The sequence below is a fragment of the Gossypium arboreum genome, chromosome 4 (genome assembly GCF_025698485.1).
Source record: "Gossypium arboreum isolate Shixiya-1 chromosome 4, ASM2569848v2, whole genome shotgun sequence".
Lineage (NCBI taxonomy): Eukaryota > Viridiplantae > Streptophyta > Magnoliopsida > Malvales > Malvaceae > Gossypium > Gossypium arboreum.
Genome location: NC_069073.1, coordinates 6195942 through 6216722, shown reverse-complemented (window position 1 = coordinate 6216722; position 20781 = coordinate 6195942). Strand labels below are relative to the sequence as shown.

General features: G+C 34.5%; 2 protein-coding genes across 3 annotated transcripts in view; both read right to left on the bottom strand.

The window, feature by feature from the left end:
• Positions 1-4484: 4484 nt before the first annotated feature.
• LOC108457638 (uncharacterized) lies at positions 4485-7587 on the bottom strand. 2 transcript variants are annotated; one of them, XM_053027224.1, is made up of 5 exons: positions 7374-7587; positions 7217-7284; positions 6827-6921; positions 4935-5522; positions 4485-4818 (listed from the first exon to the last, which is right to left on the bottom strand). In XM_053027224.1, the coding sequence occupies exons 1-4, from the start codon at positions 7486-7488 to the stop codon at positions 4982-4984; spliced, it is 819 nt and encodes a 272-aa protein (XP_052883184.1). In that variant the 5' UTR covers positions 7489-7587; the 3' UTR covers positions 4485-4818; positions 4935-4981. The 2 variants fall into 2 exon arrangements, with proteins under 2 accessions (XP_052883184.1, XP_017612182.1); XM_017756693.2 differs by having other exon boundaries at positions 4485-5522.
• Positions 7588-8630: 1043 nt separating this feature from the next.
• LOC108460272 (callose synthase 7-like) overlaps positions 8631-20781 on the bottom strand; it is a 28391-nt gene continuing 16240 nt past the window's right edge. The window contains exons 27-42 of the mRNA XM_017759710.2: positions 20661-20766; positions 20409-20560; positions 15721-15830; positions 15513-15638; positions 15358-15426; positions 15064-15241; positions 14868-14979; positions 13668-13790; positions 13360-13478; positions 13128-13211; positions 11547-11659; positions 11247-11476; positions 10092-10889; positions 9908-9958; positions 9525-9710; positions 8631-9210 (exon numbers count right to left, since the gene is read on the bottom strand). Of these exons, the coding sequence (XP_017615199.1) occupies positions 8956-9210; positions 9525-9710; positions 9908-9958; positions 10092-10889; positions 11247-11476; positions 11547-11659; positions 13128-13211; positions 13360-13478; positions 13668-13790; positions 14868-14979; positions 15064-15241; positions 15358-15426; positions 15513-15638; positions 15721-15830; positions 20409-20560; positions 20661-20766 (2812 nt within the window). The 3' untranslated portion in view covers positions 8631-8955. The remainder of the gene's footprint in view (positions 9211-9524; positions 9711-9907; positions 9959-10091; positions 10890-11246; positions 11477-11546; positions 11660-13127; positions 13212-13359; positions 13479-13667; positions 13791-14867; positions 14980-15063; positions 15242-15357; positions 15427-15512; positions 15639-15720; positions 15831-20408; positions 20561-20660; positions 20767-20781) is intronic.

The following is a 20781-nucleotide window of genomic DNA, read 5'->3' as shown; positions in this document are numbered from 1 at the left end:
AAATTCGGTGAAGTGATGTTGTAGAAGACTACAACGATGGTGAACTTCTAGTTGCTTCATCAATGATTCTAAAGTGGCGAGGAGTGGATACTTGATTCAGCTGCACCTTCCACATGAGTCCCAATCGGGATTGGTTTACAACTTATGAAACAAAGATCTCAAGGTGTTGTTTTGATGGGAAATAATGCTTCATGTAAAATCGCAGTGTTGGAACAATTAAAGTTAAGATGTTTGATGGAGTTGTCGAACACTTAGTGACGTGCGGCATGTTCCGAATTGAAAAGAAATTTAATTTCGTTGAGCACTCTTGATTCAAAAGGGCAGATACACAAATGAAAGTGGGGTTTTAAAGATTTCAAAGGGCCCTTGTTGTGATGAAAGGGCAAAGAAAGATTGCCAAGTTATATGTTTTGAGGTGGTTCTCATCATTCTCGGTGATGCAATTGCCGCTTCCTCTTCCTTGTCGATGATGATATTACTAAACTTTGGCATATGCGCCTAGGGCATATGAGTGAGAATGACATGGCGAATTAAGCAAAGAGGACTTCTTAATGGGCAAGGAATTTGCAAACCGAATTTCGTGAGCACTGTGTTTTGGGAAGCAAAAGAGAGTTCGATTCACTAGAGGAATCCATAACACGAAGGAAACGTTGGAGTATATCCATTCGATCTGTGGGGCCGTCCAGAGTGCCTTCGAGAGGTGGAGCTAATTATATGCTAACCTTTATTGATGATTTTTCCGAAAAGTTTGGGCGTTCTTCACGAAAGCGAAGCGATGTGTTTTCCACATTTAAGTCTTGGAAAATTATGATTGAAAAAGGCGGGAAAAGCAGATAAAATATCTCCGTGCACAATGGCTTAGAGTTCGCTCGATGAGTTTAATAGATTGTGCAAGTCGGAAGGATCATGAGACACAAGACGATTCGTCATACTCCACAACAAAAGCGGCGTTGCGAACGAATGAACGAACGATCATGGAGAAGGTTCGATGTATGTTGTCAAATGCCAACTTACCAAGTCATTTTGGGCGTAGCGACCTCTCTCGCATGTTTTTGATCAACCGATCTCCATCCGCTGCCATTGAGAAAAGACTCCACAAGAGGTATGGTCCGGTAATCCCGCTAATTATTCGATTTAAAGATTTTTGGGTGTCCTGCGTATGCTCATGTTGATAATGGAAAATTGGAACCAAGATCCATTAAATGCGTTTTCTTGGTTATAAAGTGGTGTAAAAGGCTATAAGTTATGGTGTCCTGAAAATAGAAAAGTTGTGATTAGCAGAGATGTTGTTTTGATGAAACTGCTATGCTACCTAACTTATCTCTTAAAGACTCTTCCAATAAAGAAAACCAAAAGCGGTGGAGCATCGATTAATACGAATCAACTCCTCAAGCCAAGACAAAAATTGAGAATAGAGTTGCTTCTTCACCGCAATACTCTATCGCCAAAAACAGGACAAGAAGAGAAATTAAACCTCCAAAGAAGTATGCCGAGGTTGATCTAGTTGCTTATGCTTTAAATGTGGTGAAGATATAGATGCGAATCAAGAGCCATTTAATTATTCGAGGCGATTAGTGTGAAGACTCGAGAAAAGTGGATGTTTGCTATGCAAGAGGAGATGGAATCACTCCACAAAAAGAACATGGGATCTTGTAAAACTTCCTAAAGGTAAAAAGGTCATTCGTTGTAAATGGGTGTTTAAAAGAAAGAAGGGACTCAGGAGTTGAAGAACCCGGATATAAAGCAAGGCTTGTTGCAAAGGGTGACAGTCAGTGCCATCTTTCTTACAAAAGATCAAATGTTTCATGAGAGAACAAAACACATTGATATTCGGTATCATTTTGTTCGTGATATTATTGCTCGTGGTGATATTGTTGTTAGCAAAATTAGCACTCATGAAAATCCTGCAGATATGATGACTAAGTCACTTCCTATAACCAAGTTTGAGCATTGCTTAGACTTGGTTGGTGTTCATTGTTGAAGTTAAACCCTTAAGGGTTTTTGGAAGAGGTGAAGAACTTGTTTATTGAAAGTTCGCGATGAAGAACTTGTTCATTGAGAATTTGTGTCAAGGTGGAGATTGTTAGAATTAAGTGACCCAAATTCTTATTTAAATAAAATACGATGGAAAATAAAATAAAAGTAAAATCCATATAGAACTAGACTTCTTTTATTTTATTTTAGAATAAGGTTTTAAACCTTATTAAACTCCATCTATTTTATATTGATTAGGATAAGGTGTTGCAATCCTACTAGAATATGGCTTTGCAAGCCTATAAATAGACATAGTCTATTCCTCTTGTATTTGAGTAAAAATTTTTCGACATAGTGAATTTTCTTCTCCTCTGCCCGTGGTTTTTTTCCCGAAAGGGTTTCCACGTAAAATTTATGTGTTCTTTATTTTTATTTATTTTATTCTATTTTATTTTTCACACAACCAATATGGGCAAAATCAACTGGTAAGCACTAGTACAGCTGATACCAATTGGAATTGCTTCGAAAAAAAACCTAGAGTTTATTGTTTCGATTTACTACCAAAAAGAGCATTCAAGTCTGTACGGGAACAAAATTGGCTACCTTTTTTTTGTTTTAATATAATCACGGTGTTTTCATTCGTTTTACAGTTTAAGACTAAGATTTAAACTTGGTTCAAAATTTTGGAGAAGAAATCCATTTTCACTCATTCTAACCATCTATTGATATTGACTATCATGTTTTCAATCTCACTACCATTGATACATGTGCGAGTGTGGTGAAATTTATTAAATTTCAATCACCGAAGCTGTCAATTTTCAAGTTTAGAAAAGCAATCAATCAACTTGTGACGACTTTTTTGATGAGATCCAAGCATTTCTGGGTTAAGATGTCTTCATAAAGATCTATTTCTTAGCTTCAAAACACACTTTGAATCACTCGATTTCGAGTTTGAGAGCTCAAGTTATAACTATTTTAGTAAAAATGCGTAAAAAAATTTCTGAACGAGATTATTATAAAAATTATGAGTTTCGAGTTTTTAATTCATGTTCAAATACTATTGGCTTTGATTTTTAAGTTTAATTTTTATTGTATTTATTAGGTTTTACTATTTATTTATTCCAAATTTTGGAATTTTTTTTTGCAAGATTGCTTTCTTGTGATTTTTAGAAGCAATTTTTTCTCGATTTTTTAAAAAGTTGATTAGAGCCATTAATTGAATTTGTTGGGTTGATTAGATCCATCTTTCACTTTTTATTCTATATTTTCTTTATTTAGTTATTATTTTGAATATTTATTTTTATTCTTAAATTCATTATTTTATTTATTTTTATTTGTTTTCTTAAATCTATTTATTTTCTTCTTTCAAGTCGATTTAATTTTTCTTTCTCAAATTGAACAATTTGAATACGATCTTCTTCGCTTGCTTATTTATCAGCCATTATATATAAACAATAATCCATATTTTAATTACTATTCCTTGAGTTTATATATATATTTTATAAACCAAAAGAAATGTATATTTTGGTTAATTTTTTTAAAAAGGAAAAACATACTAAATATGAATAAAGATGATATGTTATAGATATGAAAATAATATAATAAACACAATTAATGGAGCATTTGTAATTAGGAAATTAATAAAGGTGAAAATAGGAGATTAAGGCAAAGTAAAGGATGAATGTGATAATTATAAATCATGTGATCTTCAACTTTGTGTTGTCAAATCTAAAGTCTAGAATTACTCACATCATATGGGTTTCATGTGTTTTTGTGCATCAGAAACCTCACGAGTCACGTGCAATGCAGCTGAATTTCACTCCCTTTTTCAGTATTTTTTTCTATACATAAAAAGACCCCTTATTTTATGAATACTAAATATTTCCTATTTCATACTTTGTTAATGCAAAAGTTTTCTTGCTAATCAATCTAAATATTGTTATTATGTAAGCTTTGAATTTGGATAATATTTTTATATAAAAGCAAAAGGCAGGTACAAATATAAAGGAAAATGCAACTGAAATTTCTTTTTTTTCAACTAAAATCCATGAGTTTACTTTTAATATCATTTTAGTCTTATATTTTATTATTTATTTACCTTTTGCTTTTTGTTTTTCATTCCCTTTAATAAAATTTATTAAAGAGTTAGATTGCTCCAAACGTTTCATGACTCACATTTTAAATTACATGCTCTTTCCATCAATTTAACTACTAAATCACATATAAAATCTTTATGCAATATAAGTTTTTAAAAAAGTAAAATACTATAGTTAACAATAGTTTCTATAAAAACATTAAACCAAGATTTTTACATCCATTTTTCTTTAATTTTTCATTTTAAATTATGTCAAATCTCGTTAAATTAACAATTTTAGTAAAAAGTACCTTATTGATATAACATTGATAGATTAAGGTAATAATTAAAATGTTTAAAAGTTTTGGGACCAATTTAGAATGATGGTTATAGTTTAAGGACCAATATTATATATATATCGTTTTACAAGTTAATCTCTCCTTAAATACTATTCAATGCAATAATAACAAAGTTAAAACAGTATTGTGATCGCATTACATGAAATCAAAAGATCAAAGCAATATGACAAAAATTTCTTCACTGTCAACTGCTTAGCTACCATTATACATCAACCAATATGGACCTAACTCATTCATCAAAGTCCCACACATACCAATTAAGATCACTTGGCTGTGCATGCATATACCGTCTTCAACCTAAGACACCGTGAGATCCAATGGACCAAAACTAATAATACCTTGGCACCATGACTAGGTAAACCTAAAGCACTGAACCTATCACTTGCTTAGTTTGTGTCTAAAATACAACCTCTAACAGTTAATGCACCATTGTTCAACCAAAAAGAAAAGCAGATGATGTTAGCCAGTAATTTTAAAAGGACATAAATAAAAGCTGATTAAGTCGGTATCCGGCTTTTCAGTCTTACCTTTCACTGTAGTTGTTTATATCTGGATCTTCTTGTTCTTGATAAAATTAGGAAGGGTCGTGGATCCAAACATCAGGTAATGAAGATTTGAATATTCGAAGCAGCAATGATGCCTTTCTGCTACCTTGCCTTTTCATTCCACGGCCCTTGTAGACACCAAGTTCAAGTGCTTCTCGTCCTTCTTCCATTGACCTTTTTCTAACAGCTGCTAGCAGAGATGAACCTTGACGGCTAATGCCATCCTCTATTTTTCCATTTTGGCCGGGTTTGTCATTAGCCATGTCATCAGGCTCTTCAATAGTTTGATGCTTGTCTTCTCCCTCAGTTTCAGCTCCATCAGCATCACTGACTTCATTACAGTCAGACTTGCTACTGCCCCACCATTTGTTTGTAATGACCGATAAGCCATCGGATGGGAATCCAAACTTAAATTCATCTGACATTGCCGCTCCCGTCATCAAGCTTTGATGGCTAAAATTCAGGGCCTGAGCTGTTTGTATGTTTCTTATCCCTTGCTGCTGTAAGTTCGGTAATGCTGAGCCACCTTGTAATTTGGGTTGTTCATTGTTTTGTGGTTGAGGTTGAGAGCTGCAGCATGCAGATCCATGAAATACCAGTTTGTACAAGTCTCAAACTATCAACAATAGAAGAGGAAAATTGTGGTTCAACAACAGTAATCATTTGCAAAGAAGCATGAAAAGCATAGGTTTCTCATGAAAGAAAGTCTTTACACGATCTTAATGACTGCAAAGCAGTAACCAACTGAAGGTTTGAAGAGCAGCAATCAAGGGTGAAGAATCAACCAAGCAAAGTGATTTTTTTGTTTTTGCAACAATGAATGGCCTTTAAACTTTTAATCTTCCATCTTGAAGCTGGGAGCAGGTCAGCGGATGAGCGGCCATACGATCAATACTCTAAAAGGTCTTTTTGATTTCGGTAAAATAAAGAGGTGAAGGACTCAAATAGCACCATCTTTAACACACACAAAGTGAGATTCCCGAGTCTTAACAGAGATGATATGGTAAGATACTTGTATTATCTCATTTCATCATCTGTTTGAACATTTAATCTACAACATTTAGGGAATCCTATTGAGATCTTTTTGAAGGGAAAACAGGCATGAAATTACAAGGAACCCAACATATTACAAACAAAAACAATATGCACAAAATCTTCTTTTAGAGCTCAACTTCCAAAAAAGCACTAAGATGGAGCCTACTCAAGCAGTATGGCCAAAAGATCCATTTGCCAAAATAGCAGGTCTATCCTCGTTTACACTGGATAATTTTCATCGATTTGTTTTCTTAAAAGAAAACAATAAAAAGAAGAAAAAGCTCAAACTTAAAATTTTCTAGGCTCCATGTTTTTCTACTCCTAGCTGGCTATGGCCATGTTGCTCCCACTCTTGATTTTTCTTGAAATACTCACGTATAACACTAGTAGCCAACACATATCCAAGCATAGGTACAAGAATATGACCCTCCAAGAACCCTTCAGTACATAGAAAAACTTAAAAAAATTGAACATAACCATGTTATAAACATACATCCGACCCTCACCCTAGTCCAAGGAACATAATCATGATATACATTTTTTCCTATGACAAGATATACAAAAGGCATCGACAGGTTTATTTAGCATTATCTTCAATAGTTTTTGTTAGTATTTAACTAAAGAGTTCTCCCTTCTACATAATTGATTGATAAAAACAAAAACTCTAAAGCATGCTAGCACTACTTATGGTGAATTATTTGTTTACAAAATTCATAAAAAGCACAAAACACACAGGTTACTATCTCACACAAAAAACACCAACTTGAACCCCAACTAACATAAATACTTCCAAGTTATCCCAAAGACAATCAAATCGAACAACTCTTTTGGGGTTATACCTCTGCCGATGAGCCTTTGAAAGCTCAGCGATTTCCCTTCTTCTTTCTCTAGCTGCATGCCTCTTGATTTCTTCGACGCTCTTTCCAGCTAAAAACTAAACCTCAGATTTAAAAATCACACAAATTGAAACAGAATATCAATTTCAAAAATACAAAATTAAAAGATTTCCCAAACAAAAGGGGAAAATAGAATGAAAAAAAAAAACCATGCCTTTTTAACTGTAGAGACTGTAAAGCAGGTATAAAGTCGAAATTTCCTGTTGTATACTAAAAATCTAAACCACCCATCAAAGAAGATGACAATATCTAACGATTCGATAGGAATTTGAGACATGGGATAAAAGACAAGGGACGCAAAAGGATGGAGCGAAGAAAGGGGTAGAAAGTTACCTTGCGGTGAGGCCATCTGTCGAGACCATTTTCACGGCAGATTTTCTTGAGAACAGAGGTGCAAACGCCTGAGGGATGAAGATTGAATATAGAAATCATAAATTAAAAAACACCAAAGTAACTGAATTGTCCAATAAAATGCTTAGAAATAAAATACCAAGAGTGGAAGCGGCGTCGTCAAGGGGAAGAGAGAAGAAGTCGGCAATGTCATCAAAAGAGAGAGATTGAGCAGCTGCTGTGGAGTTGGAGTTATGGTGATGTTTTAAGCTCATTTTTCCTTCCTATTTCCACTACTCTCGCCCTCCCTTTGGCTTTCAGAGTTTCTTTGTGAAGAATTGGATTGCAGGTCCTTTTAAAAACCACCCCTCCCTAATAATATATATGCCTTAAAATATTTATTCTTTCCGAAATTCAAAATTCACATTAATGGATTAAAATTATTTTATTAAATTAAAATTCATTATAACTTTATTTTTAGAGTATTTCTTTAACATTAAAATATGTTATAAATTTTATACTTTTCAAAAGTTGAAATTAAATCCCTATTCTTTTTTTTTTTAAGAATTTAGTGTTTTATTTTTCAAATTTCAAAATTAAGATTTAACTGTTAACATTATTGATTTGTTTTGTTAAATTTATTGATATGACATTTTAAAATAAAAAATACGTACTTAATAGCCATGTAATTAAAAAATAACGTAATAATTAACTTGCATTTAACAAAAAAATGTTAACAATTAGACTGAATCTTAAAATTTAAAAAGTAGAAAGACTAAATTTTGAAAATAAAAACACAAAAACTAAATTCTAAATTTTTGTAAAGTATAGGAACTTATGGAATATTTTGATTTATTTTTTTATTTCAAAAGGTGAAACTAACAGATTTAACAAAAATAAATTTAAGAATATTAAGCATTAACCTAAATTTAAAATTTGAAAAAGTAAAGAACTAAATTCTTAAAAATAAAAATAAAGGAATTAAATTTTAAATTTATGAAAAATAGAGATATTTTAACCAAAAACTATAATAATATTCTCTAATGTAAAAACAATAAATAAATAAAAGTCTACTTCCCAATTTCATATATCCACCGTTGTGTGTGTTACAATACTAGGCACATATATCCACCATTTTCATTAGTTAGCAGGCAGTAAATACAGTCTGTTTAGAATGAAGTTTCTGGTTCATCCTTCCATTCATTCAAAACCATCGTATTCAGAAGGCACCTGCATGCAACACTATTGCCATGCCCATATCTCATAATTATATGGCATGAAGATGTTACCCTTATATGGATGCTGCTCACTGTCTCCTGATATTTGTTGGAATAATAGTCAGATCACCATGTCTCATTCAATACTTTCCAACCATTCCTTTTCTAATTGTAATTCCCAACTACCCCTCATTTTCACATTTAATATGCTACAATTGTTAACCTTGCATTTGAAAATTGAACTAGTTTCCCATTCATCAATTCAACAAAATAGGTCGTAGTGAAAAAAGGAAAGAAATTGTAGGTGAAATACTCCAGAACTTGGAATCCCTACACATGTATGCATTTTACAGATTACATGAAAGGTTCTTTTCGATTAATTTATGGAGAACCTAAAGATTTAAAGAACAAAGATCTAATAAATACAAAGTCTGTCATAAGAAAGGCTAAAAAGGGGCTCAATGGAGAGATTACAAAAAGGATAAAAATGGCTGCTGATTAAGGTTGTTAACAGCAAAAGAATTTTCAAGCATACTTAACTGGGGAAGTAATGTCTTTCTCTTTTCTGCCAGCAAGGATCATGGAAATCTGGAGTCCTCTGCTAAATGCTTGGTTGAAGAGCAATCGAGTTTGAAACTCGGATACGAACGGGAACCATGACAAGATAGCTATGGGCATGAACAATATCAGACCCATGATATACTCATATCCCCTTGCTAGCTCCTTTATTGAGTCCCAGAACTTTAAGCTTTTCAACACTGGCCTCATTGCTTGTCCAATCTAGGGATGCCACAATGGAAAACAAACAAGAAAAACAACATTGGACTTTCATGAGAATATTGCAATTAATCAGTGGCATACTATGTTGCTTGTACTCTTCATTTATTTACGAAAATTATGTTTGACGCACATATAATTAAAGCACTAGTCATACTTGTTCGTCATAAGAGATTCCAAAAGCTTTTTAGTGTTGGTGTCATATATTGAGCATGTTAATTAAAAGAATATTAAATGTGCAACATGTAAACTGAGCAGCTGCTACTGTATGCCATGGAAAATAAGTGGCAACGTAATCTCTCAAGTTTTAAACTTACGAGAAGAATTGCCCATCCAGTCGGCAAGAAGGCAAGGATGGCAGCAAACAAATCCGATATTGTGAGGCCACATACTACAAATAGCACAGTCATGACTGACAAAAACCCAAGGAATAGAAGTGCCTTAAGAATCCTGAACATGAGCTGAAAGTCGGTACCAAATCTTCGCCTACCCATGGATACCATCTATAAACACGGGAACAAATAAGCAGGAAGAGAAAAGGTTAAATATTAATATACATGATACTTGAAAAATATTAGAAAAACATGAGATGAGTAGCCAGTGCCAGTGGAGCATATAGCCAGTTCTTTAAACATGAAGCTACTCTAACCATGTTTCTCATTTGTGTTTAAACGAATTTGCTTACAGATTCATTGCATACCTTTAACACCAGCAGCCCCGTTAGCATAACTAGCCAAGAAAGTCCGTAAACCTACAAAAATAACAAGTTAGAAGATAAGGAGAGGGAGGTATGAACTGCCAGAACAAAGAAAAATTCCCACGATGATACACAACTATTCATAGGCAAAAGCAAAGTGTAGGAAAATGAAGTATGAAAATTATACCAAAATCTTCTTGCTATGATGAGCTATATCAAGGTGGTAGACAATCCCATATTGGTAAATAAAGAAGCGAAATACAAGGATAATCTCAAGCAGCCTTCCCCTAATATTTGTGAATTTGAGGTGTTCTTGTTCTTCTTCCCACCATGATTCCCAACTTTTATCAGGGTTGATACCGATACCACCGCGATTTCCCATCCACCTCTTCCAATCTGTCCAGTCATCCACTGTTTTTTGCCAGTCAAAACCAGATGGATTGAACACAAAAGGGGCAAACAACCAGGATCCAACAAGGAACCACATGGAGACTGTTATGAACATATAAAGGCTTGAACTGCGATAGGATTGCCCATAAACTTCATAGAGGACCAAGAGAATGAGAAGCTCCAACCCTTTTACAAAATGACTTCTGGAGTACAGTCTGTAGTTATCTGCGAACTTTGCATGAAAAACCACAAAGCCACGACCAGTAGCTCGATATTTAGAACCTCCATGCAAGATAGTTCTTCCATAATAATGTGCTTTTGTACCAAGCTGGAAAGTAAAGAACACAGAGGCAAGTTGTAGTTGCATGATGATAAAGTCACCCAGAGCAGTACGGAACCCTTTTTCCAGGCCAATTTCCATAACCATGGGAAGCACAAGCAACAAGCCCAGCTGGAAGACAGACTGTGTTGCCAAAGCTTCTTCAAGGGCCTTGCTTTGATGTATGGTTGCATTCTCAATAATTTCTTGTTCCAATCCACTCATAACCATGTACAAACGTCCATATAAGAATACATATACGATAAGCACTGTAACCTGAAACATTGTAGTTCCCAAAATGCTGTCAGTATTTATCTCCATACCTACATAAAGGACAGCTGGGTGGGTGTTTTCTTTCACAATTAAAGACTCTAAATTTAATATACTTCCAGTTACTGCTGCTTAATTACCGAAGTAAATTTATGGTGACATGAGAATCCATCCCATGCATTTAAGAGATATATGACTATTCAACAACAAAGTGATCAGACTTCAAATACTACAAAAAGAATGTTAAAGCATTTAAGAAACGGAGGTTCATCTTGAAAACTTATTAGGCTATATAAAATTCTTAGCAAAGTAACTTTGTCACCAAAATATTTGGAGAACTCCAGTTTACTCTAGGTAACATACCATGCTACTGAAATAGAAGCCCACGGTTGTAAAGTAGAAAGATAGCATTCTATAGAAATCAAACCGACGCCCAAGCCGATAAACATCCCGGCTAAGTGTCTGCTCTCCATTTCCATTGGCAACCTTAGCCTCAAAAGCAGATATCTGATTCATACCAACATCACGCCCTTTGCCAACTTGGATATATTCATGATGCGTTACATAACCCCCACGCAAAGTAGAATTGAATCCTGAACAAGATAAAATAATTAACAAGCGCAATATAGCTTTAAGTTGGGTTTTTGGCTGACTGAAGATTACCAGCAAATATATCCTCGCTCAAGTTAATAATTTTTGAAGCTTTGCTTATGCCACCTCTTGTTAAATGGAAGATTCTGTCAAATATATCTGGATGACCATAATGGAATCTCACCCTGGAATGATAAGATATAAACAGTTAAAAGAAACTCTTCTGATAAAGCAACACAAACAAGGCAGCTCAAGCTCAACCAAAACCTTGCAAGGCCATAAAATTTGGACTTTGTGCAATCGTGCCATGTTTAATGGCTTAACTGATTCATATATAAAAGACAATCATCAAAAAATAAGTACTAAATACCATACTGAACATATAATATCTCATGAAAAATTCTCAGTGATTTCTTTCCAATTAATATATTGCAACAGACGGATATTCCCAGCTGCCTTCATTTCTACATTTTTCTACATCTTCCAAAAAAAAGCACAATATAAACCCAAGCAGCTCTCAAAGTTTTATTCGTATTATTGTTCCTCAGTAACCAACAAATTCTATTGTTATTATTCCTATTTAATACCTATGATATGTAATTCCTCTCTCTTGAAACCTATAAATACGAGTGCCCACAACTCATTTTGGGGGACTTGGCATTTCACAAACTCTATACAGTTATTTCTGCAATTCTCTCCCCTATTCTCCGTCATCCATAAATGGGGGACTTATTCTACTATTCAACCTTATTTCACCATCTCTCCACTTCTTACACCTACTGCTATGCTCAGCATTCAAGGTCTACTCCAGTTTTACTACCGTCTCTCCATACATCCTCTTTCACTTGTTTGCAATGTTTCTTTCTCTACCAAAAACCCTGTATATTTAAAACAGTCTCCAATCTTCCTCTTTGTTATCACCCTACCACATCCTGTTTTACTGGTTTTTAATGTTTCCCCATCCCATCAAAAGGAACCATCTACAGCCCCAATTGCTCTTCTTCTCCTGATAATATTTGCCCCTTTGCACAATTTACTAATGGCAAAATCATTTGATTCATTCCTTTCCAAAACATAAACCCAAATTCTTTCAGCTTAACCACCCTTTGATCAGTGAAGATCTTCACTAAATTAACTCTTAAATCATATTGATTATGGTCATCAGCAGAAAAGTTGACAACTTGTTCTTTGATTCAACCCAACCTTTTGCCATCAAACTCAATCCATTAACCTTTACTTAATTATCATCCTATATCCATTCTTCTATTACTTAAATGACTCTATGAAAGTGGTTTAAATCTGGTTTGAATAAGCCCAAAACCACCTTGAGCCTCCACAGTTCTAACTGAAAGTTGGTAACCACAGTTCTATTTACAGAGGTGTCCCAAAGTTGAGATGAGCGGGCCTCTTCAAATTTCCAGAAGCATATTATATTAGAATCAATATTACAAAGTCAAGTCTGAAACTGACCTCACCCATCGAACCTGACCCCACTAGAACCCCTAACTAGCCATGTAATTGAATTTGTTCATGAATTCTTCTGTCTCATTTGGCTCCTTTATTGTATAAATGATAAGGATTAAATATGACTGTCAATCATTACATGTAATATCACATAACTTCAAGGATTTAAGGAAGAAAGTTTAGGCCTACCTCAAAGGATTTGCCAGAATGCGTTGCCCAATTGTAACAAAACTAGTCTCTTGATTGGACATGAACCAAGCTAGAGAAGAAACACTGTCAAATAAATAAAAGCAAATACATATATTAATACCATCAAACAGTTATGTGTAACATCTTGTCACATTTTCACCAGCTTAATCGCAGTTATTATTCCCAAACATATCAAGCTAGTTCAACAAGGCAAAGGTATTAGTAAACTCACCTTCCAGTGAATATATGCTCCCTTAAACCCAATATTGATGGCTTTCTCTCCTTGTGGCGAGCTTTTAGAAATTCCTCCAAAACATTTCTCATTTTATAAGCCTCTTCAAAATAATTGTCCTGAGAACAAAGCATGGAAAAACAGTGTGTAATTTTGCTAAGACATCTTTGAAATTGGTAAATGAGGTTAAATTCCTAGAAATTATTTCTCATTTTTGTAGTTATTATCAAAGTAATAAACCCTCTGCAAACATTGAAAAAAATGAAAACTTCTGAATGCATCTTAAAATAGGTAAAACAAAAAGCTACCTGATTCATGTCTATCGTCTGAAGGGCTTCTCCACGAGTAAAAATAATTGCATGATTTTGATTTTCAGGCTTTCCTTCACCAATTTCTGTCGGGGGACCTGGCAGTCTGATGCGATATATTTCCTAGGAATATTATCATTTCCCATTTATTTATTAATAACATGATAACAAATGAAGCTAATTACGTAAAAGTTTGAAAGTATTCACTGATTCACAAAGATGAATTCAGGAGTTATTTGAACTTTTTACACAAATGAGGACTAATTCAGACTAAAATCTTCACCATTTCTAGTGCTCTTTCCTTTTTGATAATTATCAATATTAAAATGGCCACTCTTCAACATCTCTAGTACCTTATTTAACTACATTTCTGTCTTATATTAGACTTGAAGTACTACTACTAGTGTATAAAACTAGAAAAAGCAGTCCTATTCGCTTTAAAATGTACTCCGTACCTTAAGCCATGGATTTAATAACATAAAGGACAAGAAGATCAAGGCATGCATATTGTGAGATGGACATGTATAAACGGGACATATCACCCATCTAATATAAGCAAATTACATACTCAAACCTTCACTGACATGCTACATTAGCGTGACAATTAGAAACATCCAACCAAATAAAATCTGCGTAGAATAGGCTGCTAAAGGTAAAGGTCTAGGGCTGACTATCTGTTAGACAACCCGATAATACAATGGACACAGCCCAGGTAATTTCACGTGCTTGAATTCACATGCTTGTAACACCTTGGTAATGCATCGCGATCCTCCATCTAATGTAAGTTGGCCAACATAAGCAAAAGTGACATACATTGACTCCTATTGATTGTGTAAATAGGCTACTTTTAACACAAATTCAGTTCATCTAACACATTTATACTCTTACAAAAAATAATAAGCATTTAAAATTAATGTACTTACCGTTTGTTATATTTTAATATATTTACCTAAACATTAATACATTTCATCCAATGAAACAGGTTATCGTCTATGGTATCCTGTGACATTGTTAATTAATGCGAGATGCTGTACCAACTATTCTTTTTGCAATATGCAGAACTTGAAACATGATTAGGTTAAGACAGCTTAAATTCTCATCCTTAAGCACAGTTCAAAAAGTTATTTGTACAATAGGATGTGATAAAACACACACTCATATTGTAAGCTAAATCCGTATTAGACAAGTGTCGTTTCCTACCTCGTCCAACTTTTCACCTCCCTTGACAAGAACAGAATAATAAACCTTCTGAGATTTTTCCTCAACTGTCTCCTCTCTTTCATCGATATAAGCAACACGCAGAGATGGATACCTTTGTAGTTTCAAAATATGTAAAGATGAAATCAGATTTCTATTCTACATCGAGAACTACGAGACTGAAATAGTGAGCACTTACGTTAACATGAGATTTAGAATGTTAAGGTAACAACTGCGGTCTCGCTGATCAGAAGATTTTTTCTGAGCCCCATAGACTTGACAGGAAACAACATAGGTGAACTTCATATTGGCCAACGCTTGTGCTTGCTCCATGTATCTTTGATCATTCTCAAAGGCCTGGAAGCCTCCCAAAATTTCTACAAGGGAACAAATGAATACTTAAAGATAGTTTCATCATATCATCTTTTAAAAGAAATTGGACATGCAAAAGATATTTATTTGAAATTGCAATTATCAAAGGGGAAAAACAAACCAGAGTCATCTGAAAACTCTAAACAGTATTGGAGTTCTAGAGCCTGCCTGTAGTACATCATCCCTCTCACTGGCAGAAAGAATGGCATAGCTCAAGTAAGAATCTATGTAGTTAAAGCTAGTGAAAATAAAATGATATTTTTGACGTTTCGAGACCTGTTTTGGAGAGTGTCTGTCCTCTATAAGATACCCACTTTCGGATTTCCTCTTTCAGATGAGCTTCCTCACTCTCATCTTTGTTTCCAAAAGGTTGCACTCGCTCTAGAAAGTTGTTCCACTCATCTAGTTTACAGTTGCAAATGTCCTTTGGTCATATGTTTTTAATACAGCAAAAGGCATAAAATAGAAAGACATCACAAATTACCTGGATATATTCTCTGCAAGTAAAACAAAATTGATATTCCATCCTCATTTTCCTTGGTGAGTTCCTCGTCTGAATAAAGAACATCCTCTTTGTAGTATGGAGTCAAAACACTGAATCAGAGCAGCAGTATAAGTGACAGTAGAGCATCCATCTAAATAATACATCTTCTAAAAGAGACAACCACAGTGCCCATGTTCATATTAAAAAAAAAATTGAAATCACAGTAGCTGATCATGACAATACTTATAAGGAAAAGAAAAAAAGTAATGTAGTTTAAACAAGTTAAAAACCTCAGTTATGATCCAATTAAAGCAACAAGCTCCCGCTGTCGGTTGCAAAACTGTTTTTTAGCACACTACCATCATAGATCATTAAAAGAAAACTTGCCCTTTCCCAGGCCTTGTTTCAAATAAGTGTGGAAATACCATGTATTATCTTTCCATTTCTTGTATATAACTTGTAAATATCCTGTTCCTAAAGTTTAGGGATTAGATCACTTAGTTCTAGGTAGAGTTTACTTTCCTCCTTTTATCTCTTTTATCTCTTAAACTTCTAGTCTATAAAATAGATGTGAAACTAAAGGAATAAAACAAGACAGAATTTTTACAACATGGTATCAAACTAATCGATCTTCCTGGAAATTTTTTCTCCTTCCTTCTAAATTCACTGCTAGCTCTTTTTTCTTCTTCTCCATCAGTTTTTTCCTTGTGCTAGTAACATTTTTTCCAAGGCCTTCCTTCATTGCCACAACACTATTTTTTTTGACAACCATCTTTTTTACCACAACCCTAATCTCTTTTTCAACAGTAAATCAATCCTTTCCATACAGTTTTTTGGGGTCCTTCATCGTCTACCATTATGTTGGAAACTACTTCTGCCTCTCCTATGCAAACACAGATCATACAAGAATAGCTTTCTCGCCCTACTAGTAAGCTCCAAAATATACTAGCAGCCCATCGACTCAATAGTTGAAATTATCTTGAGCAACCTTCTCCAAGTACATGTTCATTGGCTTACTTAGGTACACACCTGTTGGCTTTCACGTTTCTAACCCCAGCCCATTCCCATTTTGGGTGGAATGGATCTACTAATTCATTTATTCGAGTTAGAAAAGAGGGATAGGATTACAAATAGGGACATAAAAAATCCTGAAAATTAGGGCCTTGCCACCATGCGAATCTCAACAATCACTTGTTCTGATTCTACATATAATTTTTTTGTGAATTCATGGATTTTACACTCTGGAGCAACTGATCATATGAACCCTATCTCAAACTTGTTTACCACTTACACACCCTGCCCTAGTAATAAAAAAAGTTATTGTCGTCGATGGTATTGAAACCATCGCAACTGACATAGGAAATATTTCTATCACATCCACTCTTGTCCTTCAAAATGTTCCCCATGTTCCTACCTTAGCTACTAATCTTGTTTCTATTCAGAAGTTACAAGAGACTTACACTGTCATGTTACATTTTACCCCTCTTCCTGTGAATTTCAAGACCAGGATCCTAGGAGAATTGGATGTGCTAGAGCAAAGGATGAATTTTATTTCCTTAAGACATCCACCAACCCCAATGTCACAGCCTACTTTATCTTCATCTTTCCTTTCTTCTACAAATAAGGATGCCATTTGATTGCATCATTCTCGTCTACAACACCCTTCTTTTTCCATTTTAGAAACTATGTTTCCATATTTGTTTAAGGGGTTCAATATTAGTAATTTCCACTTGTAATTTGTGAGTATGTCAAACATACTTGTGTCTCATTTTCCATTAGCAATAAAATATCTTTTTTTAAATTCACGATGATATCTGGGGACCATCGCCTGTTCAAGACATTTTTGCTTCTAGCAGGTATGTTCTGTTTATTAGCGATTGTACTCGAGTCTCTTGGATTTTCTTGTAAAAAACAAATCCAATGTTAATCATGTCTTTCCCACCTTTCATATAATGATTCAAAATCAATTTGGTACCCAAATAAAGTGGTTTAGATCTGACAATGCCAATGTCTACTTTTAATCATGTTCTATCTCCCTTCTTCTAAAAAGAGGAAACTATTCATGAGTCTTCTTGTGTTAACACACTCCATCAAAATGGTGTTGTTGAGCGAAAAAATTATCATCTCACTGGGCCCCTCTTATTTCATCATAACATACCAAAATAATATTAAGGAGAGACAATTCTTACTTCTACTTATATTATAAATAGACTTCCTTCAAAGAGTCTAGGGTAAGTCCAATGGACTTATTTTCTACCTTTTTTTTCCGACATTTGTCCCTCTAATAATCTTACTCCTAGGATATTTGGTTGCATTTCCTTTGTTCATGTCCATAATCGAGGAAAATTAGACCCTAAAGCCATTAAATGTGTGTTTCTTGGTTACTTTCTACTCAAAGGGCTACAAGTATTTTCTTCCACTAACTAGAAAACTGTATGTTTCTGCTAATGTCACATTTGTAGAAGACAAACCATACATAGTCTTATCTTTAAGGGGGTTGTCTATTATGGAAGATAAGGATTTCTTTCTACCCGAAATTTTCAATCAATTTGTGTCATAGTCACCACCTAGTCAGTCTCAATCTCAATCACCACTTGATCAATCTATGGCTCAGTCTGAGTCTCTTATTATCAATCTAATGTTAGTACCTTAAACTTCGATTGTTGAACCTCTAGTTGATAACCTAATATCTTTCCCAACTATACATCCAATATAGGATAACAAATATGAGGAGTACTCAAGGAAAAAGGCTCACACTTTGATCTAGCATAGGCTCAATCCTCTAACCTGACTTTTGAGACTGAGATAACACCACCAAACCTGAACCTATTCCACCTTTAATTGTTGAACAACTTCCTAAAACTCAACCTGGTAATCATGATTTACCTATAGCTACGAGAAAAAGAATCCAAGAATGCACAAAAAGACCTTTATACCCATTATCCCACTGTGTATCCTTTCAGAGATTCTCACCATACCATAAGAACTTGCTTACCAGTCTAAACGAAATTGCTATTCCAAACACTTAATTGGAATCATTGTCTAAGAAAGAAATGGATGCCTTAGAAAAGAATGAGACATGGGAAGTAGTTTATCTACCAAATGAAAAGAGAACAATTGGCGTAAATGGGTGTTTTCTTTGAAATTTAAAACTGATAGGTCGTTGGAACGTTACAAAGCAAGACATGTTGCTAAAATGAACATTGAATACAGTGAGAATCTTGTTGTCATCTGTATGATGTAAAGAACGATTTTCTTTATAGAGACTTTGAGAAAGAAATATATATGAGCATTCCACCTAGGTTTGGAGGAGTCAAAGGGAACAAGGTATGCAAATTAAAGAAAGCCTTATATGGCTTTAAACAATCACCTCTTACTTAGTTTGGAAGGTTTACCAAGGTGATGCTAGTTATGGGATATAGACAAAAACCAAGGAGAGCCCACCCTGTTCATCAAACACTTGACTTCAGGGGGAGTCACGACTTTGATAGTCTACGTAAATGACATTATTGGGACAGGGAATGATGAAAAAGAGAAGAAAATCCTACAACAATGTCAGACCAGAGAATTTGAGATCAAGGCCTTAGGAAGATTAAAATATTTCCTTGGGATTGAGGTTGCTCATTCTAAACAAGGGATCGTTGTTTCACAGCAAAAGTATGTCACAAATCTTCTTAAGGAAACAAAAATACTTGAGAGAAACTCTGTTTCAACACCAATCGAGCCTAATCATAAACTTGTCGAGGCTATTGAAGACCAAACCATAGACAAGGAAATGTATCAAAGGTTGATTGGAAAACTCATCTATATTACTCACACTCAACTAGACATAGCCTACACTGTAAGTGTTATAAGTCAATTCATGCATGTTTCTGAGAGAATTCATCTTCAAAATGTCTATCTTGTTCTACATTACTGAAAAGCTAATCCTGGAAAAGGAACATTATCCAAGAGAAATTCTAAACTTATCCTTGAAGCCTACATCGATGTAGATTATGCTAGGTCTCCTATAGATCGAAGGTCTGCCTTAGGCCATTGTATGCTTCTTGGAAGCAACTTAGTGACATGGCAGAGTGAGAAACAGAACATTGTGGTTAGATCAAGTGCAAAAGATGAGTTTAGAGCAATGGCAAAAGGCATTTGTGAGTCGTTATGGCTGAAGGTTATATTGGAAGATTGAAGATGGACCAATAAGGTTATATTGTGATAACAAATCAACCATTAGAATCGCACATAACCCAGTGCAACATGATTGGATTAAGAATATTGAGGAAGATAGACATTTTATCCAAGAGAAGCTAGAGAATGGGTTAATTTGTACTCCATATATCCCTTCGAAGGGGCAACTAGCAAATGTCTCTACAAAAGGGCTTGACAATGACACTTTCCATTGAATTATCACCAAGCTAGGAATGGAAGATACCTACTCACCAGCTTGAGGGGGAGTATGAAAAATACCATGTTTTATATTATCTTTCCATTTCTTGTATATATCTTGTTCGTAAAGCTTAAGGATTAGAACATTTATTTTTAGGTAGAGTTTATTTCCTTCTTTTATCTCTTGTACTTCTAGTCTATAAAACAGATTGTGTAACTAAGGGAACAAAACAAAACAAGACAAAATTTCAATCTTTACAACAATAAGCAAGCAGTGATATTTCGGTAATTTGATGTTTTCAATGACTGACCTAAAGGAAAGCATGTCACGAACTTTTGGAGCGCTAGGCATATTCATAAATAAGGAATTCGCAAAAAATGTGATGCGTCGCCGAGCCTCCAAATTTGGAGGCACATTTATAGCTGATTCTTTAACAGTCAAAAGCAAATATAGCCTAATGATCTGCAAAAAAGACATATATATATAAGTAGACTAGGAACAAAACATTGGTGTGAAAATTGTTACATGATGAAAAACCAATATGAGTTCATCTTAAATTGACCTTCTCCCTCCACGTCTTCATTTGTATAAGATTAATATTTATCTTTTCGAATCTCTGCTCTTTCTTTTGATCGCCTTCATGATGACGGTGAGCTCTTGCGATGATTCTACAAAGGAAAACT